The sequence below is a fragment of the Esox lucius genome, chromosome 21 (genome assembly GCF_011004845.1).
Source record: "Esox lucius isolate fEsoLuc1 chromosome 21, fEsoLuc1.pri, whole genome shotgun sequence".
NCBI lineage: Eukaryota > Metazoa > Chordata > Actinopteri > Esociformes > Esocidae > Esox > Esox lucius.
The window spans coordinates 251,389-275,063 of NC_047589.1; the positions used below are offsets into that span (position 1 = coordinate 251,389).

Genomic DNA, 23,675 nt, shown 5'->3' on the forward strand with positions numbered 1-23,675 from the left:
CAGCAAATGTATTACACATGACTATTTTTCATCAATACAATTGACAAATTACTTTCTATATTTTCATGTAGGCTACGGAGGGTAGACATTTTATATAATCTGAACTCGGTGAGGAAGTCAGACACAACTTACAGTGTTTAGTTCACAATGGCAAACCATACCTGACACTTTGACACCCTAAAAGTATTGCAGATTCTGCGAACTTTAGATGAGACGGAGTCAGATGGAGGATCAGAAATAGATCCCAAAATCGACATGTCAGATGTCGGGTCTTCGTCTGATTCTGATAATGAGCTGCCACCTCCAATGCCTGAGTCTTCTCACAAAAAAAAGGAAACTAACCAACGGCGACCGCAAATACCACTGCAACACACTACTGTAAGTCATCCTTTCATCATCCTTTTACTCTGCTAATCACATTTAAAAAAAATTATAATGTTGTTTTCATGTACAGTGGGGAGAACAAGTATTTGATAAACTGCAGATTTTGCAGGTTTTCCCACTTACAAAGCATGTAGAAGTCAAATCTTTATCATAGGTACTCATCAACTGTGAATGATGGAATCTAAAACAAAAATCCCGAAAATCACATTGTATGATTTTTAAGTAATTAATTAGCATTTTATTGCATGATATAAGTATTTGATACATCAGAAAAGCAGAACTTAATATTTGGTACAGAAACCTTTGTTTGCAATTACAGAGATCATACGTTTCCTGTAGTTATTGACCAGGTTTGCACACTGCAGCAGGGATTTTGGCCCACTCCTCCATACAGACCTTATCCAGATCTTTCAGGTTTCGGGGCTGTCGCTGGGCAATACAGACTTTCCACTCCCTCCAAAGATTTTCTATTGGGTTCAGGTCTGGAGACTGTCTAGGCCACTCCAAGACCTTGAGATGCTTCATACGGAGCCACTCCTTAGTTGCCCTGGCTGTGTGTTTCGGGTCGTTGTCATGCTGGAAGACCCAGCCACGACCCATCTTCAATGCTCTTACTGAGGGAAGGAGGTTGTTGGCCAAGATCTCGCGATACATGGCCCCATCCATCCTCCCCTCAATACGGTGCAGTCGTCCTGTCCCCTTTGCTTCAACCGTGAAGCATGAAATAATGATTTTTCATGCTTCACGGTTGGCATGGTGTTCTTGGGGTTGTACTCATCCTTCTTCTTCCTTTAAACACGGCGATTAAAGCCTGCGCTGCAGGTCATTGACCAGGTCCTGCCGTGTTGTTGGGCTGATCCATCACCTTCCTCATCATCCTTTTACTCTGCTAATCATATTTTAAAAAATCTATGCCCCACTAGGTGAGATATTGCATGGAGCCCCAGACCGAGGGAGATTGACTGTCATCTTGAACTTCTTCCATTTTCTAATAATTGCGCTAACAGTTGTTGCCTTCTCACCAAGCTGCTTGCCTATTGTCCTGTAGCCCATCCCAGCCTTGTGAAGGTCTACAATTTTATCCCTGATGTCCTTACACAGCCCTCTGGTCTTTTTCCATTGTGGAGAGGTTGGAGTCTGTTTGATTGAGTGTGTGGACAGGTGTCTTTTATACAGGTAACGAGTTCAAACAGGTGCAGTTAATACAGGTTATGAGTGGAGAACAGGAGGGCTTTTCAAAGAAAAACTAACAAGTCTGTGAGAGCCGGAATTCTTACTGGTTGATAGGTGATCAAATACTTATGTCATGCAATAAAATGCTAATTAATTATTTTAAAATCATACAATGTGATTTTCTGGATTTTAGATTTTTAGATCTCTACATGCTTTGTAAGTAGGAAAACCTGCAAAATCGGCAGTGTATCAAATACTTGTTCTCTCCACTGTATGTCACGGTATACTAAGCAAGGACACCAGGTGCAGGATGAACGGTGAAACAAGGGTTTACTAAGCTGAAATGAAGATTGAAATTGCTAGAGCTGATACAAAGGAAAAATGACACAATGACAACTAGCAGACAATACTCCAACAAACACAAGGGCAGTTATAGGCTGTAGTATTGATCTGGTGTGTGTAATGATGGGAATTCCAGGGTGATGTGATGAGGAACAAGTGTGCGTAATAGTGGAGAGTCCTGGGTGCTCCATGAATGCGGATATTCTTTGATTGTCGCAAACTGGTCGATAACGTCTCTTATTTTACCTTGTACATCATCAAAATTAAAACTACATTCTAATGCAGGGGTGTCAAACCGGTTCCACGGAGGGCCGAGTGTCTGCAGGTCTTTGGGTTTTCCTTTAAATTGGTTCCCAGGTCAGACCTGAACAACCAGGTGGGGGTAGAAATTAACCAATTAGTGAACTAATTAATCAATCAGGTACAAGGTGAGAGCGAAAACCTGCAGACACTCGGCCCTCCGTGGAACCGGTTTGACACCTGTGTTCTAATGGATTTATTCTGAATAATTTAAGTATTGTGTAATTTTCATGTTGTAAATTTGTAGGGCCTAATAAGCTAATGAAAATACTATAGCCTGTGTTCTTAGAAATCATTGTTGTCACGGTGCAGCCTCATGTGTCATGTTTGCCGGTACTTTCATGTTTCCCAGTTTACACAAACACATCCCGGACTTGTTAATTGTGTCTTCGTCATTTATTACTCATACCTGATTCCCCTTGTTCCATTATGTGTTTGTATAAATGTGTCTTCTGGGGGTCCTGCGTTGTCGATTGTTGTTGCGTGTGCCTGGTGAGTCTTTGTCCGGTCACTGTCATAAGTCAGCACTTTACATTGTATCAGTTCATGTATGCTATTCAGTGTTTGTTTTATGAAATCAACATTCGAATGCAAGTAAGCCTGCGCCTGGTTCCTCCACTCAACCACCACATTTAAAAAAAGGTTGTTTTTTTGGTGTGATAAGATCTTCAATACAAACACATTCTTGTATTTTTCATTAACCATTTAAAACAACAATTTATGTAATTCATTATTTGTAGACTATTTTATACAGTAGATGAACTGATTCTCTTGCTGGATGGTGATGCTGCTGAGGAGAATGTGTATGCTAATAGGGCCGATTTGTATGCTAATGACAAGAAACAGCGTTCGGCTCTGGCAGATACTGTTGGTCTGAAAGGCCTGGCGGTTCTAATGTTAACAAAAGTCTTTAGAAATGAACTATAATGGCGTTTAGTAATATGCTGAGTTGTTTCACATATGCCAACTCACTGCATGCTTTTAATACTGCCTCAGGAGCTTTCTTCTCTGGGAGGTCTTCCTCAGGAGTTTTCTAAAGTCATAAGGGTTGTCATCCTGGCCCTCTGTTGATTGCAGCCTGGGAACTGAATACCTGTAAGCCCACCACAGCACAGGGCCAAGGAGGAAAGAGAGAGATAGAGGACAAAGCAGAAAGAGAGAGAGAAGGAAGAAAATATAGATAGTACAGTGAAAATTGAATATGGACAAGGATGATTGGTGAAGTATTTACAAAATTTACAATATTCTCTCTCTCTGCAATTACATTGGTCTTAACTACATAAATCTTCACATTGTGCTTATAATGCCTATAATGCTTTATAAAAGACTTAGGCATCAATGTCTAAAGATAGCATAAATTATGCATTTATACTTTTTTAAGCAAATGTTTACATCCAGAACAATTTATAGTAGTTTGCATACATTTTAATTTGTGTTCCCACATTTTTACAATATTTGCACTCATTCATCACAACAGATACAGTTGTGCTCAAAAGTTTGCATACCCTTGGAGAATTGGTAATATATGTACCATTTGTAAAGAAAACATGAGTGAGCAGGCAAAACATGTCTTTAAACACACACAATCATAAAACAAAACATGGCAACAAAGAAAAAAATAAACTGACCCCTGTTTAAAAGTCTGCGTACCATTAGTTCTTAATACTGTGTATCACCCCCTTTAGCATCAATGACAGTGGGTAGTCTTTTGTAATTGTTGTCTGTGAGGCCCCAAATTCTTGCAGGTGGTACAGCTGGCAATTCATCTTGGCAAAATGCTTTCAGGTCATGCAAGTCTTTGGCCGTCTTGCATGAACCACACATTTGAGATCTCCCCAGAGTGGCTCAATGATATTAAGGTCAGGAGACTGTGATGGCACTCCAGATCCTTCACCTTTTACTGCTGGAGGGTTAACTTGGCCTTGTGCTTAGGGTCATTGTGTGTCGTCATGCTGGAAAGTCCAAGAGCGTCCCATGCGCAGTTTTCGTGCAGAAGAATGCAAATTGTCCTCCAGTATTTTCTGATAACATTTTGCCATCAATTTTCACAAGATTCCCTGTGCCTTTAAAGCTCACACAACCCCAAAACATCAGGGAGCCACCATGCGTCACAGTGGGGATGGTATTCTGGCCTTGTTGACCCCTTTCCAAACATAGCGCTTATGGTTGTGATCATAAAGCTCTATTTTTGTCTCGTCACTCCAAATTACAGTGTGCCAGAAGCTGTGGGGAGTGTCAAGGTGTTGTCGGGCATTATATAACCAGGCTTTTTTGTGGCATTGGCGCAGTAAAGGCTTCTTTCTGGCAACTCGACCATGCAGCTCATTATTGTTCAAGTATTGTCGTATTGTGCTCCACACCATCTTTTTCCAGAGCAACCTGTATTTCTCCTGAGGTTACCTATGGGTTTTTCTGGCAGTTTTGGCTGAAATCTTTCTTGGTCTCCCTGATCTTGGCTTGTTATCAAGAGAACCCTGAACTGTAACAAGGCCAAACATTCAAGAGTATGTAAATTTTGGCAATTTGGGTGATTTCTGTTATGATTTAAAAAGGAGCCAAACAACTGTGATAATAAATGGCTTCATATGATCACTATCCTTAAATAAAAGACAGTTTTTTTGTATGATCAGTCCTATTTTCAAAATCAATTCCAAAATATCACAATTTCTGTCAGGGTATACATACTTATTAGCACAACTCTATGTACTTTGTAAATGCATTTTTCAGTAGTGCATGGATTACACACCTTTTCTCTTTTGTCAAATTTGGGGCATCTGCTGGCTCCGATACGGCCCTTTCTCTTGACTGTCTCCTCTGTGACATTTGTCTTTTGGTCTGCAAAGTTTTCTGTGAAGCCACAGACTGTTTTTGGTCTGAAGAGGGCATCCGGTCTGTGGCTGAAAATTGTCTTTTGGTCTGTGGACTTCTGTCTGCAGCTGTTGATTGTTTTCTCACTGAAGACTGTCTCCTCTCTGTAGAGCACCTTCGATCCATAGACTGCCTCCGCTCTAGTGATACTCGTCTGGTGAGAGAGTTGAGTCCGTCTCTGGAGATGGCCCTAGTGGACCCACTGTTGGGGAGGCCCTCGTAGTACTGATCATCAACATCCAGCAGCTTCCCAGGACTGGAACACAGAGAAGAAAGGACAGTTATAGCCAATCCCTTATTGTGGAACAAGTAAGAATTAGGATTTCTTTAGATATGATATTTCAAAATGTGGATATAGAATTTTTGATTTCTGAATAGGGCAAACAGATCATCTCGTTTAGACAAGTGGTTTTAAAAACTCTACCCAGGGAACCCCAGACATTTGATAATTGTTGGACGAGATTAATCAACAAATTCGACAGCTGCGGGTTCCCACTACAAATAAATGGGTTAGAACCTCTGGACATCACTTGGAGAAAATAAACTGTGGCTTCAGTAGTCTATGCAGTGTCTATTACTTTAAATCATTACTCTATTACCTCATTACAGCAACTTTAGGCTGAGTTTGCTAGGGTTGGAGGGGCCTTCCTAGTTCCTGATGAATAATCACCACCTTTTCTGCTATACTGAAAAGACAAAAAACTAACTAAATAGACCACCTGGATTTTTTTTTTTTACCCAAATGAGGTTAATGTTGCAGTGGTAATTATGTCTCTCTTACTATCTCTTGGCCCAATCAAACTCAATCTCTTTCTCTCAAAGGTTCTGTTTACCTCTGTCCCCTTTCTTTCACTTTTTCTATCAGCCTTTTTACTGAGCTTCATATACTAACTTTTTAAATCCTCCCTATTTCACTCCTTCTCTCCACCCTTCTCCCTCTATCAGCCACAGTTGAATATGCTATATTTCCTTGTCACTTTCTTGTTTTTTATGGTGCATGTTAATTGTTCAAGTTTATCGTTGGCTTTATTTAATTGCAAAAAAGTATTACCCATTTGATGTGTTGTCAGGACGACTTATAGCCCATTTACATCTGTGAGTATCCACACTCCTTCAAATACTCTGCTCTTTCCCTGTTCATCCATACCCATCGTACAGTCTACCAGTCTACGGGAACTACAGCAACTCTACAAAATGCACCTGGTTCTACTTCTCCACATTTTATTATGTTACAACATGAAATCAAAATTTAATTAATTAGCAGTTTTTGCCATTGATCAACACAAAAAAGTTCAAAGTATCCAAGTTATAAATAAAACAATTCTACAAAGATTTCTAAACTAATAAATAAAAAATAAAAAACTCAGTCAGGTTGGATGGGAACATTAAGGAATAGCGATTCTGAATTATTTCCAAATATTCTCAATTAGATTGAGATTGGGCCCAGGACCTGCTTGTCACATTGTATTGTTAGATCTGAACCAGTGAACCAGTAGGAACAACTGTATAAGGATGAGAAAGCACAGGCAAACCTAAACCATTTAAAATGTATAAGGCTACAGGCTGATGAGACACACACACTGTCCTTACATACAGCATATTAATTAATAGCATCAGTGCTAAGCAACAGCTGATTAACCTCTTACAGGCTTGCCGGTAGTTGTCAGTGGATAATGAAAACTGGGGGAATAATAAACGTTGACTTACCCTTGTTTCCGTGGTCTACGTTTGTCATCCTGGACAGACCTCTGAAAGAGAAAGACCAAAGAAGTAGTGATTATGGTTTTGATTCCTGGGTTATATGGAAATGTACTTGGATTCAAATCTGCATATACTATGTTTAACCTACATGGACATGTTATAGTATGCTTTATAGCATTACAGACTACTTAAAAACCAGTAACAAATATTCTTAAGTGATTAGTGCTCAATGTTTCATCTTGGCGGACGATTAGTCAGGTAATCAGTCGAGTGTGGAACAAATGCAAAAAACAATATTGGATGGCCGAGATCGTCGGGCCCTCAGGCGGCATTGCATTAAAAACAGTCATGATGCTGTAGTGGGCATCACTGCTTGGGCTCAGGAACACTTCTGAAAACCATTGTCTATAAACACAGTATGTCGCAGCATCCAAATGCATGTTAACACTTTACCATGCAAAAAAGATCCATACATAAACAACATCTCGAAACCCCAGCGCCTTCTCTGGGCCTCAGCTCATTTTAGATGGACTAAGGCAAAGTGTCATGGTGGTGTGACAAATCAAAATTTGAGACTCTTTTCGAAAATCATGGGTGCTGCGTCCTCTTTTCATCTGTGCACATTTCAAAAGCCAGCATCCATGATAGTATAGGGGTGCATTAGTGCACATGGCATGGGTGACTTGCACATCTGTGAAGTCACCATGAATACGGAATAATACAGGTTCACTTGAGGTTACAGACGTAACTGTGGTGGCTTCTCAACCCGCTCACTATGATGGGATCAAACGCCAGGTAACGTTGTCGGCTCTCGACTCCGTCTTGCTACCTGTTCCCTCTAAGCCCCTCATTCCCGTCTGTACTACTCGGCATCCCCCTAGCAAAACGTCCCCATTAAGGGTGCGACGTCCGTGTGTGCAGATGCCAGGCTCCTTTCTCACTCAGGTTCCTATGAGTGAGTGCGCTGTGCCTATTTTACAGTGAGATGGCTCAGTGGTTAGAGCACTTGGCTCTCGTTCGGTAGACCCGGGTTTGCCGCCCGACTCCTATTTTTTTCTCATCCCTTTCTCTCCCTGCCCTCCTTAGGCCGTATCTCTCCCTCTCCAGTCGAGCTCGGCGGCGTTAGGGGCAGAGAGGGAATTCAAACATTTCCCAATAACGTCTTCCTCTCTCAGAGTGTTATTGGGAGTGGCGTCATCCCTGTCACATGTCAGCCTGGCTTGATCGAACAATCAGACTGGGTTATCGAATTCAGTTTCACTCAGCTCCACCCCCCTTCTCTGGGATAGTGGAGACGGTGATGTCATCGGAGGTGACAGAATTGTTGAGCAAAGGAGCGATCTCTTGAGGTCCCGGAGGATCTGAGACAGGACGGTTTGTACTCCCAAGAGAACAGGAGGAGTGAGGCCGATCTTGGATTTGCGTAATCTGAATGTGCACATTACCAAACGACCGTTCTTAATACTCACAACCACTCGCCTGTAAGAAGCCTTTTACCCTATCTAGACGATCTCCTGATTCTAGCATCGTCCCTGGAATTGGCCAGGATACACACTGTCCGAGTACTGTCCCTTTTCACGTGATTAGGGCTCGCTGTGAATTGGAAGAAGAGCATGCCGAGGCCAGCAAGTTTCTTACTTGGGTCTGGACATGGACATGCGCACAATGAGAGCTTGCATTTCAGACACGTGGGCTCTCGATCTGCTTTCTGCCCTCAGTCGGCCTCCCTGGAGGTGTCCGGTTCGGGCCATCATGTCCCTTTTGGCTGCAGCGCACGCAGTAGTCCCCCTGGGCGTGGTTCTCCCTGTCCCAGACGGATCACCCCCTCTTGGGGTGGACGTGTTCACACACCATCCCTGGCCTCGGGGCCTCCTTTACGTATCAAGGCGGAAGGGCTTTGGGTCATCTTGGTGGTGCCAGATCACCCAGCAGCTATTTGGTATCCAGAGATGATCCAGTTGCTGGCACAGACAGGACGCACAAGTGGAGGGCTCTGTCACTGTCAGGAACTCTCATGGTCTGGCCCCTGAATGGGACATGCTTTTGGATAGAGGTCTGTCCGATGCCATCCAGGGTGCTAGGGCAGCATCTATGTCCAAATTGTATTCCACTCTGTGGAATATGTTTGTGTCGTGGTGCACGCAGAGGTCCTCGGACCCTTTGTGTTGTCCTGTGGAGGAGATTCTGTCATTTCTGCATTCTCTTTGATATGGATAGGTTTCCTTCGATTATCCGTGGATACGCATCGGCCATCTCTGCGTGTCATGAGGGCTTTGCTGGAAACAAGGTTTTCAGCCACTCTCTCCTTCACCGTTTCCTTTTGGGTACCTGCAGTCTGCGCCTGGTGGCCAGGCTGGGAGCTCGCAATGGGACCTTGGACCAGGTCTATCAGACTGACTCCCCAGCTGTTTATTTGCTATTCGGATTCCCAGGTGGGTCACTTTGGCCTACGGGGCGTCTGGCTCTGTCGTTCCGGAGTGTCTCCCTTGCACACTTCACTCGGGGTGTTGCAGCCTCCTCTGCCCTTTTCCACAGGGTCAGGGAAGATGACATTTGTGCTGCAACATCGTTGTCATTGCCTATGTCTCCTTCATCTCTTGTTCATTCGGTTCTCGACGCAGCTGCCCGAGATCTCTGAATCTCGTGCTTTGCCTTGATTCTGTAGTCTGCTTGGTTCAGGTGTATTGTGACTGCCTGCCAATACATTTGGCGTGGGTTTGCCTACTTCTCAGGACTTCCCTCTTATTGTAATTTTTTTTATGTATACCTTTCGCTTGAGCTCAACATCCCCTCTTCTCCCTGGGGTGGCCTATGTGTTCATAGGCCTGCTCTGGGGGAGGATTTCCATCATTTCGCATTCGATCATCCCTTCTCTGACCAAATTATATGGCCTTATACATTTAAATTATGGCCTTTATTGTAATAATGAAAATCTGAGTGCTGCCAGCATAATATCCTGCTGCTAAAATAACACAAATGAAGCCTCGTTTGGCCATCACTACAGTAAACACTTTCATTTTAGGCTTCCCGTAGCTACAGAAGGTTGTAGCCAGCGAAGTTTTTGTCTATTCTGACCAAATCCTTTTTACCACTGGCCGTTTTAACAGCTAATTAGCCATTCGTAAATGACATTGAGTGACGATAACTGACTTTTGTCAAGTGAAAAGACAAGAGAATCATGTAGGCAGTGAAGTGTTTGTCTATCCTGAACAAATCCTAATATCCACCAGAACTGTTTGCTTTTAGGCTTCCTATTATGCCACATAAACAACACTAACTTTTTTGTTGTTCCTGAACCTCAGGCATAATGTATTGAGACTGTTACGGGAGTCAAACGCAGGACCTGTTGATTCGTAGCCCGTGTTTCTAACCACTAGGCTATTGTAACTTACATTTGTTCAGGTTTCTCCACTATCTTGCAATGAATATCTTAGCCTTCATCACCATATAGACAGATGTTCTACAAAATATCTAGATTGGACACAGTTTCCCACATGGTGAAAAATCCAAGATGGCTGACTTTATGGGTTTGTAGAAAATGAATTTATTGGCATTCTTATTTATTCATTATCCTATTAGAAGTGTCTTGTACTCTGTATGTTTGATCAATTACACATATGCTAGAAACCTAGTCTCTCTCTGTCTCCAACTTATAAGGCCAGTGTCTTGTGTTCAGGGGCAGTGATGTCGGCTGAGCAGGGCCTTGGCTCCTTTAAGCAGTAAGAGAAACAGACCTCTGCCTGTGCCATAAAACCGCCATAAGAAACTGTTCTCTAGGAGGAAGCTCTTGAACAGAAGGGGGTTATTCTTACTTACATCCTACAGGAGAACAGAGATCCATTCCGTATTGGGAAGAACATAGTCAACTTGAGTCCCCATATAGTAACTGTCTAGATTGATATATCTCAGCCTTTGGCCAGGCTTTGTGACCAACTGACATTCTATGATTTTCTGTCTCCTAGAGATATTTGTGCAATCTTGCATTTTTAGACTACACCACAGTGGCTACTACACCTTGTATGTAAATTTCTGCAAATTTCTATTCTGCAAATTTCTATTCTCTGTACTGTTTCTCTGTCAGTATTGTGACGTTTTTCCCGTGGATCCACGTAATTAAACTTGAAATAATCAACTGTTATACCTGACTCTGAGATGTTCTTATTTGTATAAATCGCGAACATTTTCCATCTTCCACAGGTTCCAATTTGAAAGTAGTTCAGAATGAGGAATTCATCAGATTTACCAAATTTTGTTGTTGTAGGTCACATGGGGTAACCGCAGTGATACTAAGGAATTTTAGTTTATTATAGCGCCACCTACAGGCGGACCTGGCTGAGACTTCTTTTGTGAGTAGTGACACATATGGTCTGTCTGCATGCCAAATGCTAAAACCTTTTTACCATGTCGTTTTTGCGATTTTAAGCTGAGAAGAGGAAAATAATAATAAAAATACTAACAATAGCAATATGGTTCCTCCTACCGGAGTAACCTTAATAATGGCTGAATCTATAATCTAGTACAAAAGCCATAAGATAAAAATGCTTCTCCCATAGTGTTTTATAAGGGACACAGAATGGTTCAGTACTGTTGGGAGTGAGACTCACATGAATAAGGTTGTAATAGGTGGAGTCCTCAGGTGCGTTGAGGGTCTTTGGCTGCTGGGTTCTGCGAGGCATCCGACAAACTTTCAGATCAACTGAAACATTGCAAAAACAAAAATACAGCTTTAATGATTTGATTGAAAATCAATGAGACATTGATAAATGTCCTTTCTTTTTTTTCCTCCTCATGCTTGAGAATATGGATGCCAAATGACTACCATGAACAGGTGATTGACGGCCTTAGGCCGCAAGAAGAGCCTTTTATGAATGGGTGGGTAGATAAAGATTTTGGGGTTGCTGCCTCTTTTGCACATGTTACATGTTTGTCTGGACATACACTACCATTCAAAAGTTTGGGGTCACTTAGAAATCCAGTGCTTGGATGAACCCATCAGTCCTTTCGTGAGATAATCCCTGTATCAACGTCTTACACGACTGTCTCTAGCAGGACTCTAACCCTTGGTAGCCTATGGGGCTTTCGGCCGGATTTCACTACTGGGACATTTTGGGTCCTAGATTCATTTCTGTAACAGATACAACCTATTATGATGTATCCTTTTAATAGCAACCCCTCTGGCTACAATAAAAACACATAAAAACAGACTTCTGGGTCACTATTTATAAAACTCATCTGTTTGAAAGGCAAAAAAATTGTTTTCGGAAAACATTTCTGCCATTCAGCATCAAGATTATTTTTTTAAAGCATTATGAGATTTTGTGTCAATGGTATTTCTTCATACTTTCATGCTTTTACTATCAAATTACACTGTAATTGGGTTGAAAATAATGAAATATTTATATAATAGAAGGTAAAAAATATAGGCACCCCCAAAAAATTTGGTTCTTCAACCTAGAAATGAAACACTATAAAATGAAAGATCCAAAACCTATCTAACGGTTTTTAGGTGTAATGACACAAAACGGCCAGCAGATGGCAGCACTAGATCGCTAGTTACGTTTGGACTTATATATTTTATAAACTTAGAAAAATTACCAACTTCTTCCCAAAAACTCAAGAACATCCCCATACTATTTTGACTAAATATTAATTTTTATATCTTATATATAATACAAACGATGTATTATGGTTCAAAACATCATATATAGTGATGTACACGCTTATAATATCCATCCTTGTCTACAAATGAGCCTTTCTAAGTTGCATTGGCAATGTCGTTGCCTGGTGAAACGTTCTCATAGCAACCCAAACTATACAACTATACAACCCATATTATACACGGACAACCCCAATTATACACGGAACGCTTCAGGAAAGTGGCTACAAATAATATACCATTGGAATCGGACGATTATGGCGAATCTATTTTTCGAAATATTTATGCATGAGCACTGTCCGCGGTATCGCGGATGTCGACTATGGATGGCTAACCACCCCAGTATCTCAATCTTTGTGTTTCCAGCACTTAGATAAACTTGTCAATCCTTTTGTGAGATAATACCCTGCATCAATGTCTAAATTACTAAGGAGTAAAAAAGACAGCAACATACTGTTACATTTACACAGAAGTTATTCCCCTTAAGACCAATATCTTGCATTACCCAAAGCAGTTACAAGCAACACAGAAACAAAACTTCTCTGATAAATGTTTAAAATGGGCAAAGGGGACAAGAGTTCCATGTTTAGGTTTGGTCTTGTTAGCTTCTGGTTCTTTTTGCAGAATAATAATAGATCCAAGTCAGCGGGAGAAGCGTTATTTGTTGTTTGTTCACAAAGTATAGTACAGGTCTTTCCTAGATGTTGAGCCTTCTTTCCATCTGTCTTCTTGGTCTTGTTAAGGAAATTCTTGAACTAATGTACATTTGAGGAATGTCTGCTTTTCTATTACCTCGTATGTAGCTCGGGTCTTTGGTCGTGACACACACATCTGTATAATATCAGAGCATCACTAGGTACTCTGACCATCTGTTCATCTGCCTAGATTAACTTTGTATATGTCCTTTGTTCCTTAGGAATGTGGCCCTTGACGAGTCTCTCTATTTGCAAATAAACTGTTAATTGTGCCAAGAGAATTCTGTCTCTGTACTTACACCTAAAATAGTTCCTGTCGATGGAATTGCCATCACATTTTGGGGGCGCGTCCTTTTGGTTACTTCACCTGGTATCTTGAAATCATATCCTAGCAGGTCAACCGTGCACAGCCAGAGACTGGGTCTCTGGACCCCTAATCTTCCCCCAATCGTGGGGTAGCTACGTAACGGGTGAGAGTCAGGGCGCTCGGCTGATGTGAATTTCGGGATTTATCAGTACAGGTGCCCGGGGTGAAAACTGAACTCAGGGGGTAAGGGCGTACTGTGGTTAAAGATTGTGCTGGTAATATGTTTTAGGGCGCATTGGAATCTGCAGACAAGGCTACGGTAGGCCTTGAATATCTTGTGAAAGCGCTGACAAGCTTATTAATGCATGCTGAGCACATTAATCGAGATACCAGGGTAAAGGGTGGTGGCTTGGCGGCCCCATGGTGTTCGCTCTGGATCCGGCATTTTCGCCACGCTTAGGTTTGCTGGGTTTAATGATGGGTTAATGCGGTGGTACATCTTTGACGGCCCCTCGTACTTGGGATGGGCTAGCAAAAATAGCATAACTGTGGTGTTTGGATATGTGAACGTTTGTGGCTCTGGGAGTTAGGTTTCGTTCGGAGATGGATGCCTGGCCTACTGGGCAGATTGGATGAATATGGACGAGGTGATGTATGGGAGTCGCAGAAGGCATAATGAAAGTTTTGGAAGGCGTGGGCTATGATATGTAGTAAGTGGTGACTGATGGAAGCTTCAGGGAAGTTTGTGTGGGGTTTATTGATCTCTGTGTTGTAGTTCTTCTCGCTCATGTTGGATGGATGGATGTTCTGGCTCAGGTTGGATTGGATGTTAGTTTTCCGCCAAGTCGATCGCTGGGAGGCCTGGGACTTTTGCATCGCCCCACCCCGCCTGGCGACACTGCATTGGTTGAGAACATTTCCCTACAATTGACGTAGCCAACCCTGCTGGTGACCGAGATAGCCCCCGACATGTTTTGTTCAATGGACTTTGTTGTTGTGAATGTGGCAATGCAGTAGGCCGTCTGGAGGCCATTTTTCTCCACTTTGGACGGGTTGGGAGAGTATAAGTCGGTAAAGAATAGAATCGAAAGGGGGGAGAAGAACACACCAGATACTTAACCTCTGTTGGCCCGGCCGGTGTTTACAGCGACTAAGACCAATGAAGACTACAGACCTGGGGTTGAGGAAGAGACTATGCTAATTGCTACGTTTCTGATGGCTACCACGAGAAGTTTGACGGGACTTGGGGTTTGGGAAGATATCTGTGGAAATCAAGACAACGGCTGTTTTAGATGTAGTGTTCCCGCAAAAGAGCTTTCCAGCTACCTCGCTGGTATCGCCGCAAATGACCCAACGGGAACACGCATCAACCGGTGAGATTTTTCTTTAACACAACCCTGGTATTTCTCTGACATATTTAGAGAATGCAGCATTTATACCTTTTCATAGGATTTTATGAACTAGGTGGTTGGTTTAAGTGTGTCAGGTTTGATGGATTTGTGAAAGTAGATAGATGGTTATGAGAAAGTATGATTTGTAGGTGTACCTTTCTTTTTTAGGGTATTTCAGTTTTAGCATATGTGGTTAAGAACAGGCCATTGCTGTTCCGTGTCCTGTTCACACTGATAACACTCCCATTTGGTCAACCTTTTGTGGGGCGATTCATGGAGGATTTTAAACAGCTCGCTATTGGTGCAATTGGATTCTGTGTTCATGTCTGTGCGAAATGCGAGGAAGGTGTCTCGTTTGTTTTGTCTCCTCGTGCCAACCTGTGTTATAGGTAGGGGAGATTCAGTCCGTGTGGGTTGTGTTGTGGAAATTTCTATATACAACGTATTCTCACTGAGTAAAGGACTGAGTCCCACGGTTTAGATAGGTACAGGAATGTGTGGGATCTGGTATTTGCATAGGGGACATCTATTGTCTGTCCAGATGCAGATCAATGGGTTTTAGGACAAGATAGGAGAAGATACAACAGGGGGCAGTAAGGCCAGTTGGCCCCTTTGGGTAAACACTACAGTAAACATTATGGCAGGAAGGTTAAGGTGGGGGAAGATAGCATTTGACTTGTGTGATAGAACAAAGGGAAAGGTGTTTGATTGACATGAAACAGATGGCAGCATCTTACCACACCCCTTTTTCCTATGTAATAAATACTGTTGAAATTATGTTTTTATTTAGAGACTATCCACTGTTACTTTGTAACCTGTATACTTTCTCCTTGCAAGCAAGATTAAAACCGTTTATTGCGCAATTGATTTCTCCTGTCTTACCTACCATTTTCATAGAACTTTGGATTTTAGAAATTGCCATCACAGTTGGCAGTGAGATGTCCTCAGATTGAATTCCGGCGACCGAACCTGTGGGGTTCGCTCCCCCCAACCGGGGCTATGAGGTTGACCATTAGGAATCCATGTTGTGGGGCACGACCACTTGTTACTATCAGAGTACCTCACAGATGTTGTCGGGCTAGATGTTAGCAGGTGGATTCGCGCAACACAGAGTGCCTCAGGACCAGTTGAGTTAGGGGAGACATGACTAGCCTTTGATGGGTTTTTGGAGTGAGACTGGAGTGCTGGACGCAAGGAGAGATATTCCAATTTCCTCATATCCACTGTTCTAGCGAATATGTAACCTACTAACATGTTTTTAGGCTGTTGTTGTTGTTAAACTAGTACAGAGTAAACTTGATTCACAACATGAATGCTTACTCATCAATGATATATTGAAAGAAAAATGCCTGTGAAGCGCTCAGGTCATGTCAACTGCCAAAAAAGTTACCTTGTCAACTGACAATAAGTGTGTGCTAGTAGTGCGATCCTGACAGCTCGCACTAAAGTCTAGCTCTAAACTCTAAGCCACTGAAATTCAACACTACTGTTGTTTGCTCCTTGGGGTTTAAGGCCAGGTGTCTCTGTAAAGCACTTTGTGACAACTGCTGTTGTAAAAAGGGCTTTATAAATAAATTTGAGGCTCAAAAATGAAAAATGTGTTAAGGGTGACAAGAAAATGAATGGCATTTAGTATTTTAAATTAATCACACACATTGACGTGTTAACTTTGACAACCGTAGTAATAAATTTTTTTTGAAGGATCATATATAGTAATTCCACTTGTTAAGATAAAGTTGTACCAAACTAATTTCTACAGGATCTTCATTAACTTCTATACTTAAGCTTAAAATGTTTGTGTCTTTTCTACAACGTGTTGTGGGTTTTGCACAAAGAAGACACGTACCTGATTGCAGATTGTTGGCAGCAAAGCCATTTACTACTTGTCCTTTGACAAACATGCCATTGTTTGCTGGTATAATATGCTGGGCCAGGATGATCTTGTTCAGCTTCTGCTGGAGGCTGATATAGTTCTGGGAAGCCTTGGTGACCTTTTATGAATAGAAAATGAACAATTGATACAAATTGATTCCTTAATTGTTGTATGAGTAGACAAAATAAGTATTTAGCTCCGGAAAAAACCGAGACAACTGCACCTTTTTCTTTGCTTTCCAAAAAAGTTGAAAAGGAAGGATTTGAGTGAGGAACAGAAGCATTCAATTTGCAGTAGTCTCTTAATTGTAACCCTTCTGAATCTCACTCAAAACCTTCCTTTTCAACTTTTTTGGAAAGGAAAGAAAAAGGTGCAGTGGTCAAATTTTTTCCCAGAGCTGTATATTGGGTGTATATTCTATAACTTTTTACCTCCTTAGACAAGATCTCCAGTTTCTCCATATCTCTCTGGGCTGTGGCATAAGTTGCCTTCAGGTTCTTCCGGTCCTTGTAGCCCCTGAACTGGCTCTGGATCTTAACTGCTGCCTGTTCTTCATCGTACATATCCCCATGCTTGGACACTGTCTCCTCTATACGAACCAGCTCAACGTCAGTGAGGTCCACAACCGTGTCTTTGACCTTTATCTCTTCACCCTGTTCTCCAAAAATGGTTTCCTCCTTGCTCCTTTTGACTTTTCTCTTTTCTTGGAATTTCTTACTATCTTGGTGGTCTCTGAAATTGCTCTGCAGAATGGTGGCTGCTTTTTCCTCATCTGGCTCAGCCTTGGGTGTAATGGATTGCTCTTTTTGGGGTTCTATTGTTGGCTCATGTGTCTGGACAGGTTTTGGTTTGGGTTGTTCTTTGGCCCCATCATCTGTCTTGTTTTTTAAGGGGATCTTTCCTTCCTCTTGAAAATGTTTGTGCTCCTTGTGGCCACGGAAGTTACTTTGGATGACAGTACTTGCCTCAACTTCTCTCTTTTGTTCCTCACTTGCAGACTTGGCCGCAATTTCTGGAAACTTGGACTGTTCTTTTGGATTTGGTATTCCTTCTATTTTTGTGGTATTATCTTCAGTGGGGCTTATCACCCTTGGTTTCCTTACCAGGATCTTTCCTTCTTCCACCAACCTCTTCCTCTCTTTGTGGCCTCTGAAGTTGCTCTGGAGAACTGTGGCTGCCTTTGCCTCATGTTCTGGGTTAACCTCCTCCATTTCTGCAGCCTCTAGATTCATTTCATCTCCAAGTTCTGTGTGTTCCCTGTCCTCATACTCATCACCTACTTCAGTGTCCTCCTCATCGTTTTCCTCTTCTGCCTTGTCCGTGTCTTCATCCTCTTCCTCCACCATTTCGGTCATCTCTTCCTCATCTTCCACTGCCACCTTGATTCTTTTCTCCTCTTCATCATTTTCTTCCATAATAGTAGCTTCCACCGCTATAGGCAAAGTTGAACTTAGTCTCAACTCATCTTCAATCACGGTTTTATGGTGCTCCCTGAGTTTCTTCCTATCTTTGTAGCTTCTGTAGTTTCTCTGGAGAACCAATGCAGCTTTGACCATCTCATCCTCCTTCAATTTAGCGACCTCAAACCTCGCTTTGTCTATCCTGTCTTTCTCAATGGCCTCCCTAAAGAGAAAGCAGTTGAATTTTGCATCAAGTATTTATTATCTGGATGAAATATCCACAAGGAGAATACTGTATGTGATGAAGATCCAACAATGGTTGTCCTAGGGAAGAATGTCTCCCCCTTTCATTAAAGCATCACATTTTGAGTGATATAGCATTGATTACAAAAACATAGTCCAACTTTTCTGCGAATACTTAGAAAGACAATCATATTGCAATCAGTTGCTTTTATTACACCAGATGTGTGTCCTTGAAATGATTGATATTTGCACACAGAATAGTTTTACTTTATAATGATAATTTCATTGCCAGTGGCAGACTGCCGTAACCCCATTGGCCATTCACTTGAGATTATGATGAAATGGAACAGCACTGAGGTAGCCAGCAATATCGTGTCCTGGAGACACCATCTTAACCAGACTTACTTTGCATTCAACTGAACTATAGTCTTCGTGTACATCCTAAAATGAAAAGGTTCTTGGAGAGTCCTGAAACTGTGGGGTAAATCATAAGTTCTCCAAATAACTCATTATTAAATGGTTCCTCAAACCTTTTTGGGTACATTTCGGAACAGGTAGATTGTTCATATCGTTTTTTAAGTATACATTGTTCTTTACAATAGCCTTTGCCATTTTTCCTTGAACAACTTATAGGGGATTTGCACAGTTACTAAAAAACAAAATTCAGTAAAGTTTACTTGAGAAATGCTTTCATTTTAGAGTTTAGGTTTGGTGTTTTGTCCATGGTTTGGATTCTATTCCATCTTTTTTAGATCTTTGTGTTGTGTCATGGAAATTTCTTGAACTAATGTACATTTTATAATTATCTGATTTTCTATTCCCTAGTATGTAACTCTGGTCTTTGTTTGTGACACACATGTCTGAATGATATCAGTAGATCATTGGGTTCTCTGACTATTTGTAAATCTGCCTAAACCAATAAGGGTACCTGTTCTTCAGGAATGTGACCAACTGTTTTGAAAGTGTCCTTTACAATGTTCCTATAGCCCGTTGTGGGAAGTAGGGGAAATTTGCCCATTTGGGTAAACACTTAAGAAAGGATAGATTAAGTCACAACCAGGGGCAGGAAGGGATACATTAACAAATTTTGTCTTTACAGGATGAATATGCAGATTCTTACCCCCACACATTATTGTATAGGTACTGAATGTATTTCCAACTGACCCCAGCGATGTCTCAGTTTATTCTGTAAGCACTGATACCTCTCTCCTTGCAAGAAATAAACTGCTAATTACGCAGAGAGAACTTTGTCTCTGTACCTACTTCCTAAAGTGTTCTATTTGATGGAATTGCCATCATAGGTTGTCCTTACCTTTTCTTTTTGAAACATTTCCTCTCCTTGTGTCCTCTGTAATGAGCCTGAATCTTGACAACAGCTTTATTTTTTTCATCCATCCACTCCTTGAACTTCTTCTTTGCAAGGTAACCTCGACAAACTGCGGAAGACAATTAAAAAAGATGTGACCATACTTAATGCACTATAGATCCTATAAACCTTCCAATAGAAAATACTTATCAAGTGTTATTATGGACTTCTTACCAGACTGTAACTGGGTGATGAAAGCCTCAAACTTGTCTTTGATTAATTTATTTTCTGCACATATCTTCCGCACTTTATGTCCTCTGTATGCTGGTGAATGGAGATAAATCATGGATGTGTTTATTTAAACTACTGTACAACGACTGTTTTATTTATTCACTTCACAACTCACAAGGCCCAGACATGAATGTATGATAAACTCCATGGTATGCATATTTTAAGTTGAAACAATTGACTGACATTGAGTTCCACTATTGGCTGACATTAACACTAGAACCACCAGGCCTTTTTTACCCCCATTAACTGCCAGAGCCGAACGTCGTTTGGCGTCATTAGCATACAAATCTTCCCTATTAGCATGGCATCACCATCCAGCCAGAGCATCAGTTCATCCACTGGGTCGTTATCAAAATATAAAGAAGGCAAAAAAATATGAATTACTGAATTTGTTTTAAATTGTTATTAGGCCCTACAAATGTACAAAATGAAAATTACACAACACTTAAATTATTCAAAGATAAATCCATTAGAATTTTGTTTTCATTTTGATCTCACTTTGATTATGTACAATGTAAAATAAGAGACAATATTGACTAGTTTGCGACAATCCAAGGATCTTTTTATAATGAATAACACATAGGCTACAGCCTATTCATATAAATAAATTAATAAAGTTGATACAATTAATTGTATTTGTAAATTCAATTACAGAGTAAAATTACTCGCATATAAGATTGTTATATAGGAGACATGAATACGTTATTGAAGAACCGAGTGGAGTTATTAGAAATTTTTTTAATATTCTGAATAATAATTTATCCTAATACATTTGTAGAATATTAATCTTCAGTTAAATAAGCAGAGAAAATTAAAAGAGAGACGATTAGATGTGTGCGCGATTTAGTTTATCTTTCCCTTCTAAAATAAAAATAGTCACTTGTAATACCTTTGTTGAATTGGTAATTGGTGACTCATAAACACAATCTTTGGTATTTAATTTAGTGAATAATTATTTAGCATAATACATTTGTAAATTTACAATGAATTAGCCTACCCAATAAGCTGAATCCCCTATTGAAAAACGGTAAGGTGTGACAAGTAGCCTATAACGTTTGTATTATGTTTCAATAATAGCCTAAATAAGTTTTTGAATCGTCATGGATAAAAAAAATTCATTTGTAAGTTTATTCAAATTCAACTAAGGTCTGATCATTCATCTGGGAGTATCGTGCATTCATCCACTGACTTGCACTCAAAGTGCTCCTCAGCTTCAGCTTAGTATTGTTCCACTGTATCCTTAGTACCAATTGAAATGCATTCAGTGAGGGGTGATTAGCGCCTGGGTACCATTTGGGTACCAATGCTAAGTGGCGTGGGCTGTTGGCGGATTAAGTAGGAAAACAGGGTAAAAAAATTGGTAAGTAGTCTCTAAGTAGTTTTCTGTTTGTCAGTTTAGAACAATGGAACAATGTAATATACGCATATTTAGGAAAAGTAATGGAAGGAGGGTGTAGCTTTCCAAATTGCATTTCTTTTTTATTACAAACTCAAACGCCAATTGGTGTAGGCATTTGGCGGTTCTGGTGTTAATGTTACACAATCCATCAAATGTATTTATAAAACCCTTTTTACATCAGCAGTTGACACAAAGTGCTTTTACAAAACACCAAGCTTTAAACCCCAAGGAGCAAACAACAGTAGTGTTGAATTTCAGTGGCTAGGAAAAGCTCCCTAAGAAGACATATTCTAACCTGATTGTATTGCCATAGCACTCTGTGTTCTCTTCTCCAGTATCTTGCTGTACCGCTTGGCTCCCAACCAGCCCCGAACATAGGCCTGGACAAGAACAATGCTGTCTGTGGTCTGCCTCACCATCAGATTTAGGTGCTCTACATGGTAGTACTTCAGAAAAACCTAGGAGCCACCACATGGACACAATCATTGCCAACTCAGTCTTACTCAACTGATGTCTTTTAATTTACATGTGAAATGGTTTGAAAGCCTTCAAAAAACTCCATACACGTGACCTTACTTTTGTTTTGCCTAAGACCCAATTTTCCAGTTTAGCCTTAACTAATATAGCTGCACATGTCTCTGGGCTCCCAAGTGGCTCTTCGTGCACAGGGAACGCCAGCATGTAATACCTGCAAATAACCAATAACAGATTTATCAAGGAAATCTTGCACAATTTTTGCCTAAAACCTAAAAAAATTGACCAATTCAAATCTAAGGACTATGATTGAGATCTCCCACCTGTTAACAAAATTAGCATATAGGATGCGGTGAGAGTAGCCCTGCCTGCGGATCTTTGCCGTCTCCAGGACACCTGTGTAGCGCAGCTGCACCAGCACCTTCTCCCGGTCAAACTTATTAGCTTGCCGGTCATTATTTGGCTTGATGCAGCGCACAAAGTGGGGCTGTCCTGCCACCATCTTTGACAGGAGGTCCATAAGGGAATACTGTTGGGGTGCAGACACAGAAAAAAATAATTCTACGCTGAACAAAATTATTGCACTTTTGTTTTTGCCCCCATTTATCATGAGCTGAACTCAAAGATCTAAAACTTTCTCTGTACACAAAAGGCCTATTTCTCTCAAATATTATTCACTAATATGTCTAAATCTGAGTTAGTGAGCACTTCTCCTTTGCCAAGATAATCCATCCACCTCACAGGTGTGGCATATCGAGATGCTGATTAGACAGCATGATTATTGCACAGGTGTGCCTTAGGCTTGCCACAATAAAAGGCCACTCTAAAATAATAACAATAATAACTAAAGCTGCAAGCAGCACTGAGCGTGTTTCAGCATTCAGCTACAATTGGCCTTATTGCACCACTTTTGAGCTGAGAACTCAATAAGCACCATTTTTCATAGATTCTCCAAATGAAGTATGAATGATATTTATTCTTCAATGGTCCCCACATGTGGCCAAATTGAGATACAGTTCATACATTAGTTAGATGTATAAGCCTGATAATGTTTGCCAAATACAAATCAGACTGACTGATACACATAAAGAGAACACCATCTAGCCGTTATTGCGCCACCAAGTGGTCAAATAGAATTTACTTGCACGCATTACATGGTCATAGTGTTTTGGAAAAGTACATCAAATTATTTTATCAACTGTTTCTGATTTATATTGATATATGTGTAAAACCACATATGCTTGAAGATTGATTGACGTCAATAGCAGCCATGTTTTCATTTGTACTTTCCTGGAGTATGCAGTGATAAATTACCTTGGTCCATAGATAACAAATATCTTGTCCTGTAAAGATTAGAGATTTGGTTCTATAGGAGTAGCTTTTGAAGTATTTATGATATATTTAATATGGCTGAACATCCATCAAGGCAGAGATAATGGGTCCCAATGGCAAATATTTTTGTTGTGAGGACATGGAGGTATCCACAATTGTTCAGTGTCTCTGTCAAACATTGGGAGTGGCGTGAGCTTGCGAAATTGTCTGGTTCAACATCGCCCCCTTGTGGTCAATTGGAAAGAACGCTTGCACATGGTATGTCCTGACAAGTAATAAGTAAACCAAGTTTGATTATAATTCAGTTAACGTTTTCTCAATAATATGCTTATATGTACAAAATCATGCCCACTTGAAGGTTTATTGGTCAATATCAGCCAACTTTTTTGACTTATGGGCTCAGCTAATGTATTCTTTACAGAATGTGGGTTTTAGATGCCAAATATCAAAGTACGTGACAATCAGACATTTATTGCTATAGGAGTATCGTTTTTAGCGTTTTTTCACAAATTCCAAAATGGTGCAAAGTGCTTTAAACAC

The 23,675-nt window shown here is 40.8% G+C and overlaps 1 protein-coding gene across 4 annotated transcripts in view; it reads right to left on the reverse strand.

Annotated features, from left to right (window-relative positions):
* Positions 1 to 2,943: 2,943 nt before the first annotated feature.
* The window catches only part of myo3a (myosin IIIA), a 279,588-nt gene continuing 258,856 nt past the window's right edge, over positions 2,944 to 23,675 (reverse strand). For all 4 annotated transcript variants that reach the window (XM_029116287.2, XM_029116285.2, XM_029116286.2 and 1 more), the window contains 11 exons: positions 22,127 to 22,332; positions 21,906 to 22,017; positions 21,625 to 21,787; positions 19,874 to 19,963; positions 19,646 to 19,769; positions 17,122 to 18,313; positions 16,664 to 16,808; positions 11,373 to 11,464; positions 6,775 to 6,815; positions 4,946 to 5,323; positions 2,944 to 3,292 (listed from right to left, as the gene is read on the reverse strand). In XM_029116287.2, the coding sequence (XP_028972120.2) occupies positions 3,181 to 3,292; positions 4,946 to 5,323; positions 6,775 to 6,815; positions 11,373 to 11,464; positions 16,664 to 16,808; positions 17,122 to 18,313; positions 19,646 to 19,769; positions 19,874 to 19,963; positions 21,625 to 21,787; positions 21,906 to 22,017; positions 22,127 to 22,332 (2,655 nt within the window). In that variant the 3' untranslated portion in view covers positions 2,944 to 3,180. The remainder of the gene's footprint in view (positions 3,293 to 4,945; positions 5,324 to 6,774; positions 6,816 to 11,372; positions 11,465 to 16,663; positions 16,809 to 17,121; positions 18,314 to 19,645; positions 19,770 to 19,873; positions 19,964 to 21,624; positions 21,788 to 21,905; positions 22,018 to 22,126; positions 22,333 to 23,675) is intronic.